We start from the raw sequence: 26,639 nt of genomic DNA, 5'->3' as shown, positions 1-26,639 counted from the left end.
TGAGACTGGTGGGCGGAGTGCAGAACTTTGCAATTTGAGCCCAATGCATTGTATCTCTTCTGAAGGGTTCTTAATGAGGCAGGCAAGCCTCACTACTGTTTGACAAAATACCGTTGCTGCTTTAGTACACAGAGAAAGTATTTTGAAAGTCAAGTTGGTGTTAAAATGAAACGAACATTTACAGAGCAGCTGTGTGCATATATACTTCCCCCAGGTAAGGATTGCAGCCTTAGGAGCCTGCCTCAATGGGCTGACTTAATTAATGGCAATGATATCTTGGGCTATTTTACACATTTCTGGTGTTAGGGGAGAGAGGAAATGCAGCTATTGTCACCAGCATAGAACAACTTTTGTTGAAAGGTAAAACCCAAAAGCATTACAGAAGAGTGGGTAGGGAGCGCAGGAAACATACAAATATATATCTACATATAATTTTAAAAGCACAGTTGTATTTGGCATGGTTTTCTTTCGGGAGGGAATGTTAAAATTTTCGGTTTTAAAAAAGTACAGTAAGAAGCTGAAGTTAAAAGTGTATCCAATAAGGCCACATGGCAAGTTCATCAAAGTGCAGGGATTAACCAAGGAGAACTCCCAAAGCATCCTGCAGGAAAGGCATGGGAGGTGGGCAATCCATTCCTAAAGATCCATGTCAGTGGTGCCAGAGGAGGTCTTCAGTGGGACCGAGTCAAAGCCATCAGATGTTCTCTAAAGACAACATAAAACGAAGTGTGAGTGGGACTATAGAAAATGTCATTTGCATCTCTCAGAGCCCCCACCTTTCATTTGAAGTAAGCCAGATTATGTCATACCCCAGCATTTAGTAACACGGAAAGAACAGAGAGTGCAATCCTGCACCCTATGCTCATGAAAGGACAGTAGGGTGCAAGGGCATCTCCCACAAAACTATGATAACCAGCTGCCTCCATGCGTGGTCTTCTGAACCTGTCAGAATGACTATTGTAGGAGTGTTACGGGAAACACAGTGCTACGTAAGTGCTATATGGAACCACAGTTTAGTTCTACTTCCAGCCGACTGCAAAAAGCAACGTCTCTGGAGTACTTAAGGACCTTAGCATGGAAGCAACCTGTGCTGGATAGCAGTGCATTCAGAAGAGACAGTTGGTGGAGAGGTGAGGGTTGTCACTGAGCCTTGTGGGAGCCACTCAGCAACCAGCACCCAGAGAGGACTGAATTCAGAAGGATCCACCCTGTGGATAGGGTGCGGGACATGGTTCAAACTCCACTTCTGCAATAACCTCACCAGCAGCTTTGTGCAAAATAATTATTTCAGCCTCCATCTGCAAAATGGGGATAACAGTGATCGCAGCAGTTGCATCACGCTGGTTGTGAGGATAAGGAACTATTATGTTGCAAATAGAAATATATGCTAACAGCTAAATATTCATAACCTCTTGATTAAAGACCCTAATTCAAGCAAAGCAAGCCCATACACATGAGAATTTGCCAACATTTTAACAGAATGTATTTACTGGGTGGGGGCGGGAATAACTTTTGGGTCACAAGCAGAAAGGCCCAGTTTGCTTGTAATTTGCAGGGGAGTGGAGAAAACCCACCCACATTCTGTGTACAGTGTTCAGTTCCCATAATTTATTCCAGACATGGCATTTGAATCCCACAGGCCCAGATTTCCATGGCTCTGCCTTGGTTCTCCCCAGCTCCATCAAGTCAGAGCAGCCCTGACTCTGGCTCTCAAAAGATGAAACTGAGCAAAATATGAGACAGAGCCAGTCATACATGATTCTGGACAGCACAACGAGTAGCAGCTACTTGTTCCAGAGACAAGCCAGGGCTCAAGGACCTTTCTGGGTAAGTTTAGCATCCTATACTTGCAGCCTGAATTAACACCCATTGGTGTGTCTCCAGCACACATTGGGCCTCCTTGCCTTCCTCCTCCAAAATAAAGGTTGTGGCACCGTCCCCCTTCGGGAAAGGAGAGGCTGCAGCTGTAGAAAGCTGGCAGCGTGGCTTGGATTTCCCAAGAATACCATACCGCGCTGGGTCCCAGTCAGATATCACAAGGCCATATTGTCATCCCATCCAATGCCATTTGGTTACTATACGCCCTCAGTCAGCTGGCTTGTTTTTAGACACAGGGGACACAAGACAATACCATCTACATTTGGTCTCTATCTACCTGGAAGACTCCTCCTCTTAGTTTATTGAGAACAGCCCTACACACAGACTCCTGCCATGCCTGACTGTACCTAAGAGAAGCCTACAGGAAAACAAATAGCCACATTAGGGGGGGAGGGATAAAATGAAAAATGAAAGCAGCGCACCATTAACCAGAACATCAGTCAGTAGAATAGGAAACACAGCAGCACGTGAATATAGACTCTGAGGCTGGAGAAAGCTCACAGATCTAGGATGAGGACTTTACTGTAGTAATGACTTTTGATTGGTCCCTAGCCTGTAGCATCCTGGAAGGTTAGCTGTGTTTGATGTATTTGTTTGGAGAGAAAATGTCCTTTTCCTTTTGCTACTCTGTCAAGATTTTTAACAGGATAGAGGAGGAGAATGAAGCTTTAATCACTCTTCTCCCTCCCCTCCCCCCAAACCCCTACTACAGCCTGGGTCTTGCACAGTCAGCAGCCCATGCTAGAAATCATTACTTCAAAAATAAAAGGATAGCGACTACTAGAGAAAGGCACACACACACCTCAGGGATACTGTACATATTAAGTGAATTGGGAAGCTGTCTATTCAGATGTGGCCTCACAAGTTCAACATGACATGTTAGACATCTGTCAGGTTAGATAAACACTGGAGCCAAGCCCAAGGCCTCTGTTGCTTCATTCTGGTGCATTACACATGCAGGCTGGGTCGCACTAAGCACCTTACCTTTGTGGTGAAAGCCCTTATTTTGCCAAAGAGTGAATTCTTGCTTGTGAATATCAGGTCATCCTCTGCGTCTTCCCCCTCCATAATGGCACAACTGTCAGCAGCTGGCAGCTCACTGTCCTTGGCACTGGAATTCATCACCAGCTTGGAATATTTATACTCCAACCTACGAAGATATAAGACAGACATAGAGAAAGCCAGGTGGATGATGGATGAATATAGTTTGGGTCCCCAAAATGGGACACTTGCGGGGGGGGGGGGGATCACTTTAAAATCTGGAGATGATAAGCCCTGCTTCAGGCCACGTGAAAGGTGACTGTTACAGGTAGAAAAAGAAATGTTTTGTACATCCAAACAAGCACACACAGTCATACACATTCACAATGTGTATTTATTAGCTTAATCCTATGCATGCACTGCAAAGGTGGGATATTTTCCCTCCTGGAGAAAATTCAAAAGGAGCTTGAATTTCAGTTTCTCCAAAGAGGAAACAATTCTGCCTCCCTTCTCAGAATATTCAGCTGCTGATCTTTGCCAGCGAGCATTTCAGAGCCCCATCTGCTGCTTGGAAGTGGAGACCTCTTTCCTGGGTGCAGATAAGCAAGCAGCAAAGGCTTCTAATTCAAGTGGTGGTGGGACTGGTATCCTCTCTGCCGGCAGATACTTTCATATGTAAGCATCCAAAGGGGACACTTATCATAGCATAAATCCACTGGCAGCAGGTACATTCAAGCAACAGTAGACCTGATCCCCTATAGTTGTTGAGAAACTGATGGGTAAGAAACACTCTTCATTGAAGAGGTTTCATCACAACTACAGCTGGAATTGGATCACTGCTCAGCAAACTCCGCTCAATATTTGCTGGTAATGCCACCAGCTTTTTCTAGTGCATACGCTGGGAAACTAATTCACAGGATCCATCTGCAAATTTTGTAGCAATATGGTCAAGGGGTGACTCATAAAGGGCTGCGGCTTGTGAAAAGTCATAGGCAGTCCTAGCAAGTCAGCAACCCTGTAACTACACAATGCTAACCTGATGCCCTATGTCTCATATTGCCCACCAATAAAGAGGGTTTTTTTTGGGGGGGGGGGTTTCTTCCCCTATATATCACTGCCTGTATGAAGATGTCTCATTTCACAAGCTGCACCCCTTTCACAAGGTGCTACTGAACAGGGCTATGGATGCACTGTTTGTGAGTGTGTTAAAGTTGCATGCACTTAACGCTTCTGGAAAATAAAAACTGGTTTGTTTTTGGTGAGTCTTTCTTGCTTTTTAGGCAGGGTTGAGAATGGGATGATAAGAAGGCAAACTGGGGAAGGCGAGAATGCCATCACTGACATGTAACAATGTATAAAAGATTGACATATTACTGAAGAGCTTGCTATCTTTGAACACAGACTCACCTATTTGCTTCTGCTGTGCTGTTCAAGGTTGCCATCTGATTTAAAGGGCAACCTTGAAAAAGGTCTTGGGCAGCTATGAAGCAAGCAAGCAAGCAAGCAAGCAAGCAAGCAAGCAAGCATAATGGGCAGGAACAGAAGCAGCTACTCACTTCTGGTTTTTCTTCCAGAAGTAGCAAGTCATTGCAGTCAGCAGGATAGCAGCACAAGTCCCTGCCGAGATGCCCACTTTGAGCCAGAAGTCCATGGCTTTGCAAATGCTGACTTTTTGATCTGGGAGTAAAATGCCTCCCGAACACAGCTTGGGCTCCCTCCATACATACGTGGTTCTCTGTGGAAGAAAAAGCAGGCATGGCCTTCTTTTAATCACATGCAGTCACAGCTCATGTTGCATTTTTGTACTCTTTTTGATGCTGATGGTCTTACTGTACATTTCTGTTTTACCCTGTAGCACTTAGGAGAGATTTTACGCTAAGCTATATAGAAATGGTTTTCAGGGAAATAAACTGAAACCAATATAGAAATGTAGTGTTGATGCCACCTTATAGATTCGAAGCAACCATAATAGTTGTACCACCACCACCACCACTCTAGAGGGATCTTGAAGGGACATAATCCTCTTAACAAAAATAAATCGGTACATCATTGCTGAACCTGCTGCTGAAGCGGTTTATTGTTGTGAAATCAGTAGAACTGACTTCAGGTAAGCATGTTTAAGATCAGACAAGTATGGTTTTGTGACAACTCCAGGGGGAAAAATAGTGGATTTCAATTTGGTGTCTCTGCCTGTCCTAACCGGCATGTTCACTAAATGATCATTGGGCTGCTGTAGCTGTCGATGACTTGTTTTAATGTTCATATAATAGTCACAAAAATGGGCAGCTCTCAGGCCCTGAAGATAAGAACTCAAAAGAAGCCATTCTGAGTCCCTACCTGAATCCCTCCAACACAGGCGCTGATGATAGCATGGTAGTCATCTGTAGAACAGAGGGGGCAGGCTTCAACAGTCTCCCACAGGAAATGGAAAGTGCATCCGTCACAGGTTCCTTCAGGGCACTTGCTGTTTGAAAAATTATAAAGTGCCATCTGAAATGGAGTCTATTCAGTGGCTCACCTCATGACCTAGCTGTTGTGGGTGTCAAGACCTGCCCTTGTCCCAGACCTGCCATGAAAGAGTCTGTCACCAGTGACTCCAGGGAACCAAAGCCATGCCTCATGTATGTAGCGCATGAACTCTGCTGCATGGAACACTTGTTCTTGCTGTAAATGCTATTTCTTTCATAGATGTCAATAGGTCTTAGGCATTTCCTGTATCTGAGTTACACAGACCCCTTGGAGACCTGTGACATTCATGAAAGAATTTAAACCCTGCAAGGTTGAGATAGGCTCCATTGTTAGACCACTTCACCACCATTCTACTTTGACTATACCCAGTAGACCTCTGCATTTTAAAGAGGTAAAGAAGTTGTGTTGGTATGTGAAGGAACGGATATGGCAAAGCTTATGCTGATAGGTTAGGTCTGTAAATGTAAATGAGACTGAACTGGGTTCCAGAAGCGTGTCACAGTGATAAACGTCATATAAAGTTGGTGGCATATGAATGCAACTTGGTGTCTTTACGTTTTTTGCCAAAAAAATAGCTACACCTCCCAAACCAGACTGGGACTATAGTGCAGCACAATAAAATAGTTTTAGTATTCCTCCCCGTATCATTTTCCCCATGAAAATAACTCCACAGCAGGAAAATCATATGCACATTTCTATCATTTCCCCTGCATCAGCAACAGTAGCCTTTTATTGGGGGGGGGGTGGAGTGCCATTGGGGAAATGGTGCAGAGTGGAAAGGGTCAATGTTAACACAACTTCATCTTGTGCTATAGGCCTGACCCAGACTGGAGCTGTTATAGCTAATATTGGGCGGGGGGGGGGGGAAGCTTTAAGCAGTGGAGATGCTTTTATGCATCTTTTAGTTTTGCCTTTAGAAGGGTTGTGAACACAGGAAGCTACCCTATGCCATGTCTGACCTCCAGCTACTCAGTATTGTCTACGTTGTCTGGAAGAGGCTCTCCAGGATTTCAGACGGGACATTCTCAGCCCTATCAGGAGATGCCAGGGAATGAAGTAGAGACCTTCGGCATGCAAAGCAGATGCTCTACCACTGAGCTACAGTCTTTGCTAAATCATTATTCCTTAGTTCTCATTTAAAAAAGCAACTATTAAAATGCATAAACAAGATGAGCAGCCAGCTTGAAACATAGGAGCGGACAAAACTGAAATATAAATTACAACTGGAATTGGAAGCAAGTACACCCAATACAAAAGTAAGTGCTGTTCTCAGTGTGACTATTTTTACAGCATCGAAAGCATTTATTTTAATTTTTTTCTCCACCAGTTTTTCCCAGTTTTTGCCCCACTGTAGAGTTTGGAGCAGAATGTAGTTTTAACAGGGCGCACCTGCTATTGAGACTGACTAACCTTTGAACTTACCTCGGCACAGAGAGCACTCCAGAGTGGGGTTTTAGAGGATCACATCTCACTCTAATGGCAGTAGCTCTCCCAGCACTACAAGTCTGAGTCACATCACTGGACCTGCAACATATATGCATGTTATGAAATCCCTGCTAAAGCTGACGGCCCTGTCACTTACAAGGCTTCACGGTACTAGCATTTCTCACTAATACAGTTGTCACTCGGGGGCAACACAACGCTGTATCTCCCTTGTTTCCAGCATGTTTTCATAACTTTTTAAAAGTGGGAAACGCTTAAGACACATGTACTGTATCATTTTTCTTTTTCATGCAAAGGACTGCTGCACAGCAGTACAAATGGCACTAAAAAAGGAAATCTGGCCCAAGGAAAAGGGAGGACAAATCACAAGGATATATTTTCCCAGGGTGTGGGAATACTAAAGATTTATTGAAAAGTTCCTTCAAATTAAGCATAGGAATGCACTGAAAAGCAGCATCCAAAAAATGATCCAACTTCCTTCCCACGCATTCAAGTCCCACCTGCCAGAGGCTAGAGGAGAGCTGAGAAGAAGGCGGGGAGAAAGAATGCCAAACTGGTTCTGCAGAATCAAAGCCACTCCTGCTGGTAACAGCAGTAATGCTGTGGCTGGTTCACGTGCAAATCATCACTGTGTACCTCATGAGCAAGCAAGAAGCAGCGGAACCCAAGACCTTCCAGAGAATGATTTGACACAAGAGCCCTCTCTCCTCCTGTGGTTTCTAGAAACTGGTATTCAGAAGCACTACTATCTCTGATTGTGGAGGCAGAGCACAGCCATCACAACTAGTAGCCATTGATAGCTTTATCCCTTCATCAATTTGTTCAATCCTCTTTGGAAGGTTCCAGAATGCCAAAGCCCCCAAATTCCCTGTGATGCTGAAATACTAAAAATGTTCCAAGACGTAGGAATAACCCAGAGTTTTCCACAGAAGACTGCTAAAACTGCCTTCATCTATGTTTGGCAGTCTTGTAGCTTACCTGTAAAAAAATATCACATCCGGTAAGCCCACATTCTCTGCAGGGAAATAGTCAGGAAAAGAAGTGATGTTGTCCAGAGTGGTCTCCCTTGTTACTCCTACAAGTTAGAAGCAAACCAGTGAGAAGGACAGTGCACTGAGAAGACAGTGGACGTTCCCAGGACCACCCCTCTCCCAAAACTGACTGTGCTAAAAAGCTTCACAGAGGAGAATCCCATTTCAATTCTCTCTTCACTGCTTCCAGAAAACAGGCTTGTCTTGTTCATTGCTTTCCTCACAAATGCTGATCAGGGTCAGAGAAACAAGTGAGGCCTGTTGTGCCTTTGGTTAGGCTCTGTTAGTGTGTGTGAGTGACCCAGGTTTAGCTATTGGATTGCCAGGTCTTGAAAAAAATAAAAATAAAATGACAATATATAAAATAAAAGTAGATTGCCAAGTCCTGGAAATAAAATATACTTTATTTTATGGGCCTGGAGGTGGTGCCAGTGATTTGAGGTAGAACAGAACCCAGTGCAAAAAAAAAAAAGTATTTCTCTAGCTATATACTTTTTTTAAAAAAAAGAAGCAGCAAAAATTGGGAAATTGCTATGACTTTCCCTCCTTTGCTTTCCTGGGACCTGGACAGAAAGCAAAAAACACAGCTGAGGAGTGGGGAACTAATGTTTAGTGGCACTGAGTAGTGTAGGGTTTTCATCAAAGTTGACTTTGTTTTAGATGAAGGAGCCACACTGAACTCACTACTTTTCCATTCAGTTGTTTGACAGTGGAATGGACTCCCTTGGAACATGATGGACTCTCCTTCATTGGAGGTTTTTAAACAGATGTTGGATGGCCATCTGCCAGGGATTCCTTAGCTGTAATTCCTGCTTTGCAGGGAGTTGAGCTAGACAACCCTTTGGGTACCTTCCAGCTCTATGATTCTATGACTTATCTAGAAGGCATAATCAGGGATGTTCCTGTCACCTGAACCAGCACATGCAACTCCCCCAAAAGCCTCTATCAAACAGCAACCAGAGTCCTCTGTTCAAAGCACAGACTTATGCTCCCTGCAATTCTCACCTACAAAGCGGTCTGCCAGGCTCACGGGTTGGGAAGACACCACTGATTTGTAAGCCATCACATCAGAGGGGACAATGATGGACTGGCATACATAGGAGGAAGTTGATTTGGAGAACTCTGTCTCTTTGCCCAGGATGTGCATGTCTGTGACGTTATCCGTGCAGGTTGCCATTTTCCTTCCCTTCAGAGAATTGCAAGGGGGGTGGGGAGAGAGAGAGAGAGAGTTGGCTGGATCCTTGTCTTTATAAAACCTGAAGTTCTTTTTAAAGGAACCATAGCAAGAGGACTCAGATGAACCCACCCTATTGCACTGAAAGCACAAGGAGGGTTTCAAAGCCTAGCACCAGCGCCTCTGATCACCGCATTTTCCATTACCCATGCATGTTGGAAGGGCGTCTATTTGTGTATCAATGTATGTGCGTAGAGCTCCCACATATAACAGGGGTGAGGAGTCTGGGATAAACGGACCCTGCTTTGCATGGAGAAGCTCTATGTACACACAAAGAGCCTATTCCGAAGAGTTCTGTATGCATGGGTAGGGTGTGTGGTCACCAGCTGTCATTGGTAGTGGGGATAAATCAATGATACTGTGACACACACACTTTCAGTGCACAGGGATCTATTAACACCCATCCTTTCACAGGAGAGAAGGGCAGTTGCATCACGATAGTAAAATGTTTCCCTTAAGTTACAGATAAGAGACCTTCAAGAATTTGAGCTGTTTTGTTGCGATGGTTCAGCTAGAGTAGCCAGGAGGATGGGATTGTGCTAAGGAAACGTTCTGCGGCTCCGGGGTGAGCATGGGTGCCTAGAAACTCTCTTCACATCAGGGTGATTTGTACCATATAAGCCACTCTCACATGTTGGGGCCCTGCATAGAGGATGGGCTTCTCAGAAGCCTCGCCACGTACTTACATGATTCCCACAGAGGCTGATGTTGAAGTGGTGAAAATACTTTAGCCCTTTGGTGGTAAAACTGGGCCCCACCAAAAAGGATGTGCTATTAGACAGTGCTGAGAAGTCATACTCCAGAGTCCTGCCGTCCGCGATGACTGAGAGGTGACAGTCACTGTAACAAAGAGAATGGATCTGGGGAGCAGAACATTTTTTTACAGTCAATTTATTTCCTCATAGAGGAGCTCAGAAATTGTCAGCGTCTCCAGCACCATGTAAAACCCAAGTTTACTCTGAGAGGAAGGAACCCAAATGTGGCTGATTATTCTCAAGCTGGCCAGGTTTATAGTGCTCCAGAATCCCATAAGCTTCTGTTCACAGGAATCTCACTTGCCAATTTCCTCCAGGGAACCATGTGGATAATTACACAAAACAGAGTATGTGGAGATGAACCGCTTAGCTGTTCTAGTACCATTTCCATTTTGGCAGGAAATAACTTAATATTTCTGAAGAAAGACAAGCTTGGGTTTTTTTTAAAGCAAAACTCTGGGATGATTTGGTAAGGGAAGAATCCATTTCAGTCTACAGGTTCCACATTTTCATTAAGAAAAATGCAAAAGTTTGTTAAGACAAAGTTTTCAGTTATATATCTTCTTTTTTAAGGATCTGGCCTCATGCATATCATGTCAGCGGGCAGGCTTTGCTAACTGGGTGGGATCTTGCCTGCCACTTCAAGTGGAACCTTCTCCAGCCAACAGATCTGCAGTTTCTTGTGCATGCAGATTCTGTCTGTAATTTTGGATGAGGGGCGGTATACTAGTACTAATATACTGATACCGCCCTACTGCTGCTTATAATGGAAAGCCCTCTGCCAACTAAATGATTTATAAACTTAATGGGGTGCTTTTATTTAGCTAACAGTGTAGATCATTGCAAATTGGCCAGAACCGATAGGCAGAAAGGAGGACAATATTACCGGGTTGTTTTTTGTGCCGGGACCACAAGGGATGCAGGCCTGGCTGCCATAGGGCTGGTGAGCTTTCAGGTACGTGTTTGCTGCACACGGGTAGCAGCCCCCAGAGCTTCTGTCGATGTAGTGGCCGTGTGGGCAGGAAGTACAGGACGAGCCCGAGGATTCCAGAGCGCACACCCGGCAGTATGATGCTACGCCTTCGATGACGTTGGTCACATTAATAGAGTACAGCTTGGCAACATCGTTGGTGTATTTTCTTCCCTAGAACAAAACACAGAAAGTGTCCATAGGGCCTTGGAGAGGTAGAAGTGTTTGATAAAGGGGAGGTGGGATGCTGCAGACAAGGATGGCGTGCCTATTCCTTGCTGGGACATCTTTGATTAGCAAGACACTAGAGTATCTCTGATTCCTGGCAAGGAACTCCCCATAAAAGGGATAACTGAGGAGCTGGCTGTGAACAGAAGGTTCCCCAGGAAGTGAAAGTCCCTACCGGCTCATGATATGCTGTTCTTTGGAAGGCCCATGTGAAGCTCATGGTGGCGTTCTTTTCAATGATGTAGGTGTAGGATTGCTTTCCTTTCGAGCCAATCCAGGTTTCCACAGGCGTGTTGGTTCTGGAATTGACACCCTACCAGAGATAAAGCATGGGCCTAGTGAGTAAAGAGCAAGCAACGCTTTCTACCTAAATAATTCTTTATTATTACAGATACAGATATTTCCGTAACTTGAGTATAAGCAGGGAAATCATGCCAGGCAGATTGTGAGAGCCTTGGAATAGCCAACTGAAAAGAAGGGGAGGTGGGGCATTAGTGGGAAGGAAGCAGTTAAGAGGAAAGATGACACTGAAATTGGGGAAGAGAGGCTACAGTGACTTTTCTTTCGTGCCCATTGTAGCTCAAGAGAAGCTGATGTGGGCTGCAGATCAGAAAGCACAGGAAATTCAGAGCATCATTTGCAAAACCCAATAATACTCATTTTTTTAACATTTTCACAAGTCTTTTTCATTTTGCACTGTGCATGATGAGTGGCCTTGCTACCTGTCCAAAGTGTATCTCTGAACAAAATGTGCCTAGAATAGTTTTCCAGTTCTTACACTATTTTTATTAATAATATTAACATTATCAATAATGCTGATTTTTTAACATACCAACGGGTGGTATACCTATATTTATTTTTCTCGCCGCCATGGTGGCATTTTGACACAGAGTCCTCACAGAGGTGTAACTACAGGATGCAAGTGGGCTATTGTACCTTTGAAAATATGCCCATAGGAACATATTGATTTCAGGTGAAAGTTTCCGGAATTGGGAAACAGCCAAGAGATTTGCCTCTTTTTCTAAACGCATCAACTACAGAGGAAGGAGGGGAATGTGCCTTCCACAGCCTGTTGTGCCTTGGGAGCACAAAACCCCAAGGCAAACCAAGCAAGAGAAAGCTTATCTGCTTTGGAGAGAGAAGAAGCTGGATCAACTTACCACCATGAAATAAAGCTCACAACTCATACTGCAGATCGTTTCAAAGACAAATGTGATTCTTGCAATCTCTTTACTTTCGGAGTCCTCCATCACCGATTGTGGGGAACTGCAAGAGAGCAAGCAAAACTCAGGGGGTATCTATTTGCTCAAGGTCTTGGTGAAAACACAGCAAGGACAGGAGATGGGAGTAGGAATGTCTGGAAACAGTCCACCTCAATTAGCAAGGCTTACTTCAGCAAGCCATGAATCTGAAAGTTTCCCTCAGCTTATGCTCTTGTTTAGAACACATTTGAAGAATCTGAGGATGGCCAGTCCAATAAAATCAGCGCTCTAGTCACAGGCATACATTGAAAGCATGGCTGTTTCCAGGACATGGCAAAAATCAGGCAGCTGCTGAGAGCTCATATATGTTTCAAGGATTTGTTAAACTGAAAAGCCAACTCAATCCCTCATTCATTCTTTCTGTTATTGTTCACCAATGGTGAGTTAAGGATTGTGGAAGAAGTAATGCAAGCAGCACACTCTTAAAGGGGAGAAGGTCCCACTGCTTGGACTCAGTGCTCCTACTGCATTTTGGATGCATAGGCTTGCCATCGCCAGCTCAGCTACACACTCACCTGAACCCAGGAATCACCAGTGTCAGTATCATGAAGTCATTGTCAGAGGCTCCTGCTGCTGTGTAGATGTAGTCACCAGCTACTTCCCACCCTGAAATAGCAAACAGAACACCATCTCCATTCAGTGAAAGGGCATTACTTCAGTTGGATATCATTAAATACACAGCTCTATAAACGCTTACATACTTCTTAGAGACACAGGAAGTCCAGTTGCCTGAGGCCAGAACTAGACAATTTAGCATGACGGCTGCTGAAAGCAGGCAGCCCCGTGTCTCCCCTCTCTTTGATCTGGCAACATCTGACAGTACGAGTGGAATGAGAGTCACTGTGCTGTGAACTTCCCCACTGCTTGCAGGGGCAAGAGACCTCACAATATGACAGTGCCCACCCATGCAAGAACTGCCCCAACACCTCGGGTTAATATGTGCCCATGAAGATACCTGCCATTCCCTTATATTCAAAACTGGTTCCACTGAGGACCGTTGTCTCCATGTTTGCTGGCAGCGTGTTCCACCATTTGTATTCAAAGCCTAGAGCTGGTTCAGTCCCAACGGTGCAGTTGATGCAACCTGAGAACAGAAGGAAGCAACATTACAATGCTGGAACTCGGGAGGAGGAATGAACTCCCATGTGGAAGGCCGTCACTAGGTGGCTGGTGGGCGCTAGCAGCCCTTTCTGAAACAAAGAATGAGAATAACCTATATAGAGGCAGGCTTGGCAGCAACATGCTTCAGAGGTGTGCACATGTACATGCCCACTGAACATATACTGCACACATTTTTCAGGTGGAAAAATCCCCTTGGGCAGAGCTTTCCCACTTGATACTAAAGTGGCAAAATGGCCCGGTGTGGTCTAGCCACTATTTTGCGGTATCTTGAAATATGCTAGAAAAAAAGTGTTTTCCAGGACTTATACTGCTACCACAGGATAATATTACCTTGCAGGCCTTTACCAGGAGAGTCATTGCATATTGATTCTTCCATTTGCAAAAGTGGTTGGGTAAGCAAAGAATAGGCTGGTAGCCGCCTCTGCAAATTACCAATGAATTTCCTGATAGAAGGGAGTGCCATATCATGCATTTTTGTTGTTGCTGTTTTTAATCAAGTATGTGACAAAGAGGAGCTTTCTGTGTAAGGACAAAGCAGCCAGTTCCATGAGCTGTATCCCACCTCACAACTCTGTTGCCATTGGCAAGAATGTGGAATTATCAGCAGCAACAAAGAATAGGAAAATGAAGAGCTCACGCAAAGACTTGGCTCCTTTTTATGCCACCTCTGAACGCAATAAGCATAAATAACATCAGCTCCAAATCAATAACTTCAGGTTCCCTGTATGCATCCCCACTGACACTGCACAGGTCCCTATTCATTGAAACATTTTAAAGAAAGTAATTCATGTGACAATTTGGCCAGCCAAGAAGGAAAGAACAGAACAGCATTACCAGACCCATTTGAATATGATCCGTATGGGCAGGGCTCGCAGGAACTGGTGTTTGTCTTGAAAAAACCAGGATTGCAAGGTGGGCATGTAGTTTTTATGCCAGAAGCAGGCAATTTTACAGAACCAGGGAGCTCCTCGCTGCAGATCTTTGGTTCAGCCCACTTATACATTAACTGAGTCTGTTGATATAAGAAAGAAATAGGAGCAAACATTTCTACACTTAAATCCGCAAAAAGCTGTGCAATGCCTAGATATCTCTTTACATGAACAACAATTACACAGGCTCTCTGCCCATCTGCAAAAAGCATTATGAGGATATTCCAGGAAAGAAGCCCTGACATATTAGCTCCTCCTCCTCTTACTCCCGGGTGTTCTGAGTTCCCTCCCCAAGTTTAGTAATATACTGTCAGTATGAAATGGTCCACATGGGGGTGCTCTTTGCACACAGCAGTGATAAGAAGAGCCTTGCTTGAATTGACCCAACTACCCCAACATTCTGCTTTCACAGTGACCAGGTGCCAGTGCCGGCGTGATACATTTTGCCCCAGAGGGCAGCAGACCCCAAAGTCTGTCACTGCAAGGAATCCTGCACAGGCTTCCTTCTCTGAGACAGGACACAAGCGGAGAAAGTGTTTCTCCCCTTTGTGTCCCATTTAGGCTTCCTTCTCTTGGTGGTGGCGGCATGATGATGGGAAGAACAAGTTTCTCTCCTTCGTCCCTACACACCACCACCAAGAGATGGAAGCCTGCAGGTTCATGCCACATCCCGCTGTAGCCACTTCCCTCTTCCTGAGGTAGACAAGGAGGTGAGGCCTTTCCAAGGCCACACACCTCTTCTAATAAGGAGAAACCAGCAGCAGTGGGTTCTGCTTATTAAAAGAGGTGGGTAGGCTTAGCCAGCCATGCCATCTTCAGGGCCTGACTCCTTTATATTCCTGCGTGCTCAGTGACTCCTTATGTCCCTGCTTATTAAAGCATGTACAATGCTTTGCAGTACAGTCTTTTCCGTTAAAGGTAAGCTCTATAGCTGTGTACGTCAAAAAGCTAAACAAGAAATTTTCACTATTTAAACACCACCATCACAAACAAGGAAATCCAGAAGGTGAATTACCTCTCCATTGGTATCACAGGCTGTATGAGTATAAAAATAATCCTTATCTGTGCAAGCTGGGCGTGGCTTGCATGATGCTGAACCTGGTTCTTTATTGAAAAGAGGAAACAATGGTTAAAACCACGTGAGCATGAAAGAATCAATCTAGCAACAACTCAGCAGGAACTTCAGAAAGGTGCCATGCCCATCTCACACACATGCCCATATTTTATCTCTGTGTAGCAGGTACTAATCACGGATACCATAAATCTATTCAGTGTATTTAACCGGAGCAATGAGAAGGGCAGTGTGTGCATGTTTGCAGATGTACAGGTCGTTTCAGGCTTCAGTTCCAACATTTGTTCTCCTAGAAATTGTTAGAAGCCATTTGCCTTATATTTGCTTAAGACAATTGAATTTGACGGGAACAAAGAACACATTTTTGTATCATGTTAAAGGAGCGGGCAGTTCCCAGCCCTTTTAGGGTAAGAAAAAGTGGCAGCAATTGATGAGAAAATTGCAGGGATTTTGCCCTGAAGATGGAGCATTTTGTCATTAAGTTGAATACTCTCTTCCCATGGAGGAAAGGGGAAACCCAAGGTCCACCATCTCCTCCTATAGTTTCCAGCAACCTGGTAAAATGCTTCAAGAATAAGGTTTTGAAGCTGATCAAGTCAAAGTCTTCCTGCACGACAGCAACTAATCAAAATGCTGCAGTCTAATGTGCCAGCTGCTGCCACTTCTTATAGGGGAACAGACAACACTGATATTGCACTCGCCAGATATGATGCAAGCCTGAGACAGTTAAGTCAGTAGAACATGAGACTCTTAATCTCAAAAGTCATGGGTTCAAGCCCCATGCTGGGCAAAAGATTGCTGCATTGCAGGGGGTTGGACTAAATGACCCCAGTGGTCCCTTCAAGCTCCACAATTCTGTGATTCTGTGATTCTAAGCAACCACAAAGAGGAATGAAATTGCTATGAGCTTGTAATTTGAGAGTAACTTTCCAAGTCTTTCTGCAAGGCAGAGTTCCATAGAACTGAGCAAATTATGCTCAAAGCATGAAGGCCCTAACAAAACGTAACCCTCATTATGCAGAGAGCAATACATGAGAACGATGCCCCAAATCCAGCTGTGTAAAATTTCTCCAAAAACACAGAACTACAGATCAAAAATCTGCTTGAGACTTAGACCTACTTTCCATGGAGAGGATAAAAATGTGCCTACATTTAATGGGCCAGATCTTTCCAAACTTTCATTTGGAGAATTCTCTGAAAAAGCTCAAGATTTCCCCAGTAATTTTCCAAAGCTCATATAGATCCTGGCTGGGCTAATTTCTCCACCATTGCTAGTAATCTTGCTTGCCAGTTCTCCCCCCCCCCCCCAACTTTCTCAAACTTATCAAATGCCCAGGGAAGAAGGAAAATGGCACCCAAGTGGGCATGCAAAAGCTGGGGGCGGGGTTTCCCTATGCTTCCAGCTTGCAATAATAAATGCTTCTAAGCATGCCAACAACACCCTCCAAAGATGAAGGGAATTTAAATAACTGCACTTTTAAATGCCTCGCTATCAATAAGGCAGGAGGAAGTTAAAACAATACTTCTTGGTGCTTGTGTTAATGGAAACTGCTTAGAAATAGCTTTTGGCAAGGATAGCTAATGGGCTGTCTCCCAGGAGCTCCCATCATCTTTGACCCACTGTCTATGCTGGTTTGGGCTGATTGAGGCTCATCTGGGTGGGCACTACACTGGCTACCCGAGGCTTTTGGTTTCATCTTCACTTACTGTTTTCCCTCCTCTCCCCTTCAGTTTCACATGCTTGTGAATGTTACTGGGAGAAAGAAAATGGTGTGTGTGTGTGTGTGTGAGAGAGAGAGAGAGAGAGAGAGAGAGAGAGAGAGAGAGATCAAAGGGTTGATGCCAAATCATTACAAGCAAAAGCAAAAGCAGTACCCAACACTGCAGACTTAGCCTCTTACAGAAACAGGGGAAAGAACATGGCTACATTAATTACATTTTTGAAGAGGAGAAAGGAGAGCAATTGGTTTTTCTTCGTCAGAGCAGGTGCAATGGGTTCTAAGCTGGCAGGAAGGTTTAGGTAGCATATTCAACTGAACTTGGAAGCTGGGCAAACAGCTGGGGATATGTGATACTTTTGCTAAGTAAAGCTATGGGAATAGACCACAGCTCAGTGGTACTGCCCCTGCCTTGCATATAGAAGGTCCCAAGTTCAATCCCCAGCATCCCCAGGTAGGGGATCCTCCCTGAAACCCTGGAGAGCCACTGCCAGTCAGTGTAGACAATATTGAGCAAGATGGACTCCATATAAAAGCAGCTTCCTATACTCCAAAGTCATAAATCAGCCTCCTTCATAGGTTTTCTGATAATTAGCTAAGGTGCTTACCTGAGTACATTGCTGGCTCGCACTGGTGGCAGGAAGTAGCTGTTTTGCTGGAGTAGGAGTTTGCTGGGCATGGCTGGCAGAAGGAAGAACCTAATTTGGCTGTGTAGGTGCCTGCCTTGCAGGGAAAGCATTCAGAAGTGAAGGCTACTCCTAGGGAACAGGGGGGAGGAAAGGGGGGAGGTTGGATAGCAGTGCAAGAGAGGAAAAAAAACCTTTTAGCCGCTGCTGGGCAAAATGACAGCTTGCATAGTGGCATCAGACCCGAGACATGCACCAACCAAACACAAACCTGTAATCTCAATGTTCCTCACCAACACAGGCTTGGGAGTTTTGGACCACACAGAGAAGGCTGTCGTTCTCCAAAACAGAACATTGTTGCCCTGACTCAGCTCCACCTGCAAATGTTCAAAGCACAGACAGTTCAAGTCCCAGCTGATACTGAAAGGCTGTACCGTTTGGGACTTCAGTACTGAGTCCCAGAAGCACACACAGGTCTCCTTCTCCAAGCCCCTGCTGGCCATAAGCACAGTTAAGGAGCTCTGTGCACTTACAGTGTGCGTCTCCCACCCTTTCTCTGTGGTTCTCATCCATCGTGACTCCTCTACAGTTGGCTGGCACTGGTCATTCTGAATCTGCAAGAAATGAGAACCTGGGATGAGGATGCATGGGGTAAATAAGTTGATTTGTAGTAGTCAGCTTAAGATATCATAGTAAAATTAACATTTTTGCTGCTGGAAGGCAAAACTCTTTTGTCGGACCAAGTTCTAATGCTGTAGTGTAGAGAGAATGTATGCATAGCTTTAAAGGCTGGAAAGATAAGCTGCTGTAGGTTTCTCTGGGCTCCTACAAAGTACAAGGATGGAGAAAGTGCCCTAACTAATCCTCCAGCAGCAAATCTAAAGCACATTGTTCAGAGATTTTTAAGAAGTTAAATGGTTTTGTGTCCATTTTGGCACTCAAGGCAACCATTCCTGTATCTACCCACTTTCTTAAAGCAATGTATACACATATACCAACACAGTGGTATATGTTAATGGCCCTGGAGATGGTATAAATGTTGGAAAAGTCTTCTTGGCTACTGTATTGTAGTGAATAGGGAGGAGAGGAGATGCCAAAGTAATAATGCTGTTGTTTTAAATGAGCATCATTATCTTTGAAGCGCTAAAGAAGGGAAACCACTGTATCTTGAAAGGACTGCAAAAATAACTGCTGCCAAAATTCATTTGTCACCGGATGAAGTCCAAGAAGGAACAGTTCAGTGGGAGGCTAAATGAATTGCCAGCAACACAAAAACGAACCTCCTTCCATGTTTTCTGGTTTAAATACCAGGAATCCTTGTCCTTGACTGCAACAAGATGCAACACCCATTTTTCAGATAGGCCCCGAAAGTGAAAACTAGTGCAGAGGTGGTCATATAGGTAAAGACAGTGCCCAGAAGAAATCCTCCCTCACTTTGCATGCAATATTAGCAAGGTGGATTGAGTTATAGGAAACATACAAAGAACTCAAAGACGATGCTGCTGTCTTGGTAGATATACTCAAAGGAGACGGTGCCAGATTGCTTCAGATTAACAGCATACACCAGAGTGGCTGTGCACTCATCTGTGTTGGAGGCAATGTAATCTCCCTTAAGACTCCACGTTGACCTGGAACAGAACAAAGAGAAAAGCTCAGCCGTTAAGGGAATGCTACTGTACAGTTCCAGAGAACAGACACTCCCTAAACATTACAAGAGAGTTACATTAACAGGAGAGATGGGTAAGAAAGCTAAAAGCACAAATGCCAGATGTTATGTCTCCACTGAAATATGGGTGTAATATTTATGAAGGATTCGTTCCACCATTGTAGCTAATATGCAAAATTGCGCAAAAACTGCATGATCTCCAGATAAGTCTGTGCCAGTTTTGATTTTATCTGGAGATCAACAACACTTAAGCAGGCTGCACTTAGTTGAGCCATGTTGGCATTTTATACTGATGTATTCAAGTCTATTCCACAATGGTCAGTATATTCCCTGTATATCACACTCTCATTATATGCTAGGCCACAACATGAGGCTGCAGAATGATAGATGCAATTACAAGGGGACAAAGCACAGGTTCTGTTTTGTGCAATCATTTCTAAAGCAACTGAAGAAGAAAAAAGAAATGTACCCACCCTTATTTTACATCTGTTGTAATGTAAGGCAAAGGTGATTTAGGAATGTGGGGGGTCTTAACTAAAATGGAGACCCTTTGCCAATCTGGTTGAAATTTGGCAGGTCTTATAACCTGGGGGGGGGGGTAGCTGAATGTCCCCGTCATGCCATTCAAATAGAAACCCCAAATTTACAAGCTGGAGATGTGCAGTTTATTCTCTCATTAAAAGGAGTGGGAAAATGAAAATGACAGCAAGCAGAGGTAAGAACCAAAATGGACAGTTGTTAACCCAAAACTTCAATCTATATCCTTCACATGCTCCAAGACAGGGGCAGATGATGCATCTCTTGTGCCTCTTAGCCCAGTCCTAGTTCTCTTCCCTACCCTGTTTCTCTGCCTACTATGAAGTAAAATCAGAATCATAGCAAGAAGGGGAAAGGACGGGCAAAGCAGTCGGTGGAGGAACATGCAGGGTCTCAAACTTTAGAGGGGCAGACAGGATCTCAAGGTTGATGATACTGCCCTAAGGGAAACTTGGTTTAATTTCACACATCATCAGTTTACTTAATTCAAAAAGAAATAAAAGAAATTGTGGTGATTATCATCATGCTTGCTTCTAATGACAAACAGTGTCACTTTGGGTGATAAAACTGGATGGAGGTGGAAGCAGGAAAACACGGCCAAGAGTAGCGATGCTGATTTGCCCTGCACTGATGTGCAGACAGTAACGGGGTGAAGTCTTTACAGCCTCCCGGAAATGAAAGGTAAGAGGCGCCTTTAGCTTCTCTGACAAATGACAAGCATGAAGGAGGGGCAGAGGAGAGAAAACCACGATGGGTGGTAGTGGTGAGAGGGGAAAGAACTATAAGTCTCTTTCTCTCTGTGTGTGTATTTGTGAGGTCCTCATTGTCATCTAGTTACACATGCCTCTCTTACCATCTGTTCTTCTTCAACCTCGTTCTCCCCCCCCCCCCATATTATACCTGCCTATTTTCTTCCAGACTTAAGACAACCCTCCACCCCCCAAAAATTACACTTCCTGATCAATCAGATGTGTTCCACAGCCTGTGAAGCCCATTCCTTCCCCTCAGCTCATCATTTTCAGTCTGAAAAAATATGCAAGGATCTTATTCACTTTGCAGCAGAAGAGAGATAAAAGCCAAAAATAAATACTATAAACTGCATACTTTGGGATTTCATACACATTTATGGAAACAAAAAGGCTACTTGCTCCTGTTCTTTTCAGCAAGAGGAACTCAGAACCTTTCACATGCATCATTGCCACCACTCCATGAAAGGTATCCTGGATCTAAGGCAAACTGGAGGAATCAGACAGACCTTTACTTAATGAGACGAACCAGCAATGGTAATAATCTGCCCCTCTGCTTCTACAACTGTGCTTAGAAGTTTGATGAATAATTTAAGTGATATGAGAAGTAGGTTACATTTGCAAGTTGCACAAACACTTTTCAGCACCATGGTGTTAAGTTTTTTAGCAAAAAACACTCTTTAAAGGACGTCTTCTGCCTGACGAGTCTCCGCTAGCTTATCTTCAGCATCAAAATGATTAAAGCACCAGGCAGGAAAACAAGGTGGCAGTCCTGGGCTCCGCTGGTCGGGGCATTTGAGGCCAATGGACAGACTTAAAGCCCCAGAGCTTGTAAAGCAGAGCTAACACACTGTACCCCTTCAAATCCAGGCTTCACAAAATACCCTCACTAAAACAGTTTTAGGCTTAACATCCATTTTCCTATCAGGATTAAAAAGTACAAGTAATCTCAAAACAGGAATGACTCAACTCCAGGTGACTGGGCTATGGCAGAGATCAGCTAGTGCTACTGTGGCAGCTAGGACAGCTATCTAAATTGACGTCAAGGTGGTAGGTTGGCTTCCAATCTTCACTAATGGACCAGAACAGAGACTTCTGTTCTACTGACAACATAGGAAGCTACAGTATAGGCCTATCTTTGTGGAGTGCAATGTGTAGGAGGAGTCAGGAGTCAGCCCTGCCCAGACCGCAGACCTGGATTCTCTTCAAAAGAGTACCAGCATCTTTCAGAAGCTCTCCATATTGCCAGCGACCATGAAGAGCCATTGGATCTGGATATCCCTGCCTCAGAACTGGAGGCCCCCACACCAGTTCCCTTCTAAGCCTTCCTGACCTGGGGAGACAGACACAGGGGCAGGTTTGCATTGCCTCCTATTAACAGACTAGCAGCAAGGAAGAATATAGGCACGCCACATGAATTTTCCAAGATGCACGGTTTCTAATTAAATGCACTGGCAGGCTGCTCCAAAACAAAAGGTAAGGGTTAGGTTCCTCCTCCACATCACCTTACTCATATGCAGACATTAGCACACCCACATTACACACAGTATCTTTAGAAAGGCTTTGCAACATTGTGCTAATTATGTGAATGTGGGATCACTGTCAGTGCAGAAGAGAACACAGGAGAGAGGCACTGAAAGCCAATGTGGTTAAAAATCCAACCAGGACCAGGGAAATCCAGGTCCAAAGCCACACTCGACCATGAAGCTCCCTGGGTGGACCTTGCACAAGTCACTGTCTCAGCCTTAAGGGATAGCTGGGTAAAATGGGTGGTGGACAGCCATGTATGCTAACCTAAGCTCCTTGGGAAAAGGGTGGGGTGCAGATGCAATTAAGTAGAAAGAATTTTGGTGAGTATAGATCTGAAGATTTACATTCCAGCTGAAAAGCAAGTCAGGCAAAACAGCCCTCTTAAGCCTCATGTTCTGAAAGGAACAACTAAAACTCCAAGATAGTGACAAGGAATTTGAGAGGTATTATTGTTAGAGGAATATTGCATTTGAGGAGATGTGTTTCTGCAGGGGGAACACAAACACAGCAGGAGAAACTTTATTTATGATGGTCATGTAAGGAAAAGGAAAATCTGTACAGATTCACCAGACCTTAACAACCCTGCTTCATGATTTATATGCTTAATTCCTTGATCGAATGCTTGTTTGAAGTTGATCTGTAAGTTTGTAGCATCTTAGTTCACTCTTGATTCATCCAAATAAGCTATCTGTAGCCTCGTCCTCCAAAGCCACCTCCCATTCCTCCTGCATCCCTCACCTCCAGCAGACAATGACCCACCAACAGTGCAGTATCCCCAAGACGAAGCCTGCTGTCACTGCTGATCACCCCTTTCCACTCCCTGTTGCTGCCCTCCAAAGACAAATCCTTAGCATTGGAGAGGGTACTGCCCCCATCATTCACCCCAACATTCCCTGGATTGGGCCTGCCCCCTCCCAAGCTGCTAGGAGTTTCATTGTTCTCCCACTCCCATATGAGGATCATCCTCTCCTCAGTCTCCTATGGTCCAGGTCCATAGGTGGCATAAGTGCTGGTCTCGGTCTGTTGGGTGGTTGAGGCAGTGGCATCTCAGGATCTTGTGCAGACCTACCCTGTTGAATGGCAGCCACAGCGTCCAGCAAGGCAGCAAGTGGGAGGCCAACCACCATGTCCATGAGGGCTACTGGGCCTCAGAGGAGCAGCATGCATGTGAGCAGAAGACAGCTCAAGTGCTGTCCATGGTGCTGATCTTTGTGCCTGGCAACTCTGCCGAGACATACTCACTGAAACCAGGGTGCAGAGAGGATGCAACTCATCCACAAAGAGAATGCACACCCACCTCTGGGATACACTGGGGAGAGGCTGAGCTGGTTGGACAGCCTCCATAGCCACAGCCACAGCCACACCTTCCTCCACTGGTGCTGGCACTGCACCACCACCTCTCCCATCCCTGCAAGATCCTTGGGAATCGATGCCACTGATACATTACTGACATCACTCTGGCTGTTGTCCATGTCTTTGATGGGATATGGGCAAGGATCTTCTTACCTGCCCCCAAGGCTTTGTTCAAAGCCTCCATTAACATCACGCCAGAGCAGATTAGTTCCCAGGCTCATTTCCTGATGGCACCAAAGGTGTCATTCCATTGCTTGCTGGTGGAACCTGATATGCAGTGGTGGAGGCAGAGGGAGCCAATCCTCTCAAATGCACTTACGTGCCACTTTCTCTGTAACTCCAGATAGGCACTATTATAGGGCACACTGTACCACCCATGTGGTGATCAAATGGGTGTTCTGAAAGCTGACGATGAGACACCGGTGCTTCCATGACTTGATCCCATGAGTCACCAAAGCAGTGCAACCCATCAGAAGCTGCCCATGGTGGAAGATGTTGCTGGGCAGAAACCCCTGCCAGGGCAGGGAGGATGATGGAGGCTGCACATGCAAGCAATTTTTCAGCCCAGAACATTAGCAAATCCTGCAGATTTCTGCAGCCTTCTGAATGCATCCCCAGCTATCAATCACTGTGGCTTTCCACCACTTCTCCTTTCTTCCTGTGGCTGGGCCCCTCCCAGCAACTCTTCCTCCCCTCCTCCAGCTACTTGCTCCCACCACAGTTCTACATCTTTCAACCCTTCATTAGATCCTCTGCCTGCCCCATCAGCTGCTGTTTCCTAATGCTTGGTGCCCCTCTGGCACCCACCAGAACACTTACTCCCCTGGATGTGAACCCACTCATTTCCCCCCCCCCCAACATTGAGTTTTGCTCCCTGCAGTTTGCTGTGTTGATTTTCCTCCTTCCCATTACCTCTGGATTTGGTTTCGCTCCTAGCACTATTGAGCTTGGGTCCCTGCCTTCACCCCAGGTTGGTGTTTTCCCCCTCCCTTTCCACCACACCTCCTGTCTCCATTGCTGAGGGTAATCCTGCTCCCCGTTTTGGGGTTCTCCACAAAGTTAACTGCTGGTGGGTGCATTTTTACCTGCCCAGCAATCTGTGGGTGGGCAGATGTATTTCTGCTGGTGTGGAGTCCCCCCCCCAGGCAATATAGGCAGTTTTTCACTGGGGGAGGCCTACTTATGTCTCATCCAAACCTTTCCCAGACAGGGAGACTGCTTGGGTCTGGACTGCTTGAGCAGAGATCTCAGAGCAGAACGTAAAACAAGGCATGTGAAGAGAAATTAAAATAACTGACAACAAATCTTCTCTATATACTATTTGACTAATAGTATTCTTCATAATTAAAAAGATGCAAACTAGAAGTGACAGACGAAATTGGGGAAAAAATAATGTGCTCATTAAAATTGAATGGAGATTCTTATTAAAAACCTGCAGTAGAAGTTATTTTTCCATCTTCCTTTACTGCTAAGAAGCAAAAACTGAAATTTCAAAGATGGCCTTTAAATGAAAGAAATAATACACAGCTCCCCTGGCACACATTTGCCTTTACATAAAGGCATCTAATGTTAAAATTATTCCATTTCCTTTAGCACTTTGTACCCATTTTGCAAAATATTGATTTCCCACCCCCTATAGTTTTGTCACTTCCAAGGGGGAGAAATTAGAATAGAAAATAAAGCTATTAAATACTGGTTTGAACTGATTTTACAAACTAACCACATTACAATACTTTAGGAAATTACTGAAAAATAATATGCTGGTACATTTCTGCAGTGAAGTCTGTTTAATTTTAAATGTTTTAAAAAACCCAATACTGCTGTGCACTATTCCTGGGGCTATAATTCATAAAGCAATAAAAATGTCAGAATCTAGTAATGTACTTTTTTATTTAGAAATTAAATGGCTGTCTGTTTTGTAAGCAAACAAATTCCTGGACTTAAAAATGAGAAAGTCACAATATCTGTTCCCTAGGTAAAAATTAGCAGGTCAAAATAACCCAGTGGGAGCAATGACAGAATCTGCTATTGCAATTAAAACTTAATCAACTGTCTGTATCTTACCACTGTGTGATGGTACCAGTCAGGACCCTGGGCTTTCCTTTTAAAAACCAAACCAAAGTGAGAGTCTAGTCTATATGGCTGCAAAATGAGTGAAATCTCAGGTGCAAAGGGGAAACAGAATTTCAGCTGGCAGGAAATGGGGATTCAGTGCATTATATATCCTCTTTGTCTCTTATGATTAGGGGAAGCAAACTGAATTATGCACAGTAAGTAAATATATGCAAAATGTATTTAATTTACTTAACTCTGGTGAAGAATTCTGGTCACATTGCGAGAATTTACACACTGTCACTCACACAGAGAGTGCCAAATGTCAGAAATGCTAGGGTGCTGGTGCACATGAACTTACCATTTCAGCTATATACCAGAGCTGGCCCACCTATGAGGTAAGGTGAGGAAGCTGCCTCAGGTAGCAAGATCCACAAATGCAGCAAATCCAGCCTCAAAAAAATGCATTGTCCATTGCTGCTGCCATGGGGGCAGCAACAGCTATGACAGGCTACTTGGATGCTGGATCAGCATCCTCCTCCTCCTCCTCCTCCTCCTCCTCCTCAGCACCACCATGCTGCCTCCACTGCATGCTCTCAGCAAATAGGAGGTGCTGTTGGTGCCCTCCCACCCCTAGGAAGAAAATGGCAGGAACTGCCCTTTGGGGTCTCCTGGTTCTGTGATTCAGTGTGGGCCTCTTTCCTCATGCAAGACCCCTCCCCCCCCGACATACACACTTCCCCCTGCTGTAGATCATCACTCACCCCCTTGTTCCCTGGCATGGGGAAGCACCATTTTGTGGTTCGCCTCCTATGCCAAAACATCGGGCCAGCCCTACTATAGACACAGTGCAACAACTGATCAAATTTAGGGAAGAGAGTATTTCCCTTTTCCATCCCATCCCATCCCATCGCTATTCTCTGGGGTTGCTCTGTTCCACATCTTGCTTTGCCTGCCTTTTGGTTTGGCTTGGAGAATTCTAAAGTTAGTTTTTTACTTGGCACATTGCTCAATTTGCAGTTCATGGCTCTTCCTCC

General features: G+C 44.7%; 1 protein-coding gene across 4 annotated transcripts in view; it reads right to left on the bottom strand.

Moving 5' to 3' along the window:
- Window positions 1–429: 429 nt before the first annotated feature.
- Window positions 430–26,639, bottom strand: part of ELAPOR1 (endosome-lysosome associated apoptosis and autophagy regulator 1) — a 56,205-nt gene continuing 29,995 nt past the window's right edge. For 3 of the 4 annotated variants that reach the window (XM_081010515.1, XM_081010516.1, XM_081010513.1), the window contains exons 4-23: window positions 19,199–19,346; window positions 18,252–18,332; window positions 17,990–18,095; window positions 17,701–17,850; window positions 15,318–15,406; window positions 14,208–14,385; window positions 13,207–13,335; window positions 12,767–12,857; window positions 12,150–12,255; window positions 11,165–11,302; window positions 10,678–10,935; window positions 9,723–9,896; window positions 8,808–8,988; window positions 7,750–7,846; window positions 6,751–6,852; window positions 5,197–5,323; window positions 4,416–4,594; window positions 2,863–3,028; window positions 2,156–2,236; window positions 430–705 (exon numbers count right to left, since the gene is read on the bottom strand). In XM_081010515.1, coding sequence (XP_080866641.1) covers window positions 637–705; window positions 2,156–2,236; window positions 2,863–3,028; window positions 4,416–4,594; window positions 5,197–5,323; window positions 6,751–6,852; window positions 7,750–7,846; window positions 8,808–8,988; window positions 9,723–9,896; window positions 10,678–10,935; window positions 11,165–11,302; window positions 12,150–12,255; window positions 12,767–12,857; window positions 13,207–13,335; window positions 14,208–14,385; window positions 15,318–15,406; window positions 17,701–17,850; window positions 17,990–18,095; window positions 18,252–18,332; window positions 19,199–19,346 — 2,650 coding nt within the window. In that variant the 3' untranslated portion in view covers window positions 430–636. The remainder of the gene's footprint in view (window positions 706–2,155; window positions 2,237–2,862; window positions 3,029–4,415; window positions 4,595–5,196; window positions 5,324–6,750; window positions 6,853–7,749; window positions 7,847–8,807; window positions 8,989–9,722; window positions 9,897–10,677; window positions 10,936–11,164; window positions 11,303–12,149; window positions 12,256–12,766; window positions 12,858–13,206; window positions 13,336–14,207; window positions 14,386–15,317; window positions 15,407–17,700; window positions 17,851–17,989; window positions 18,096–18,251; window positions 18,333–19,198; window positions 19,347–26,639) is intronic. The other variant, XM_081010514.1, reaches the window with a different exon arrangement.

This window comes from Podarcis pityusensis (genome assembly GCF_964106645.2).
Source record: "Podarcis pityusensis genome assembly, chromosome: 6".
In the NCBI taxonomy this organism is placed as follows: domain Eukaryota; kingdom Metazoa; phylum Chordata; class Lepidosauria; order Squamata; family Lacertidae; genus Podarcis; species Podarcis pityusensis.
Note: the sequence above shows the minus strand (reverse complement) of the source record. Positions and strands in the feature narration are given on the sequence as shown.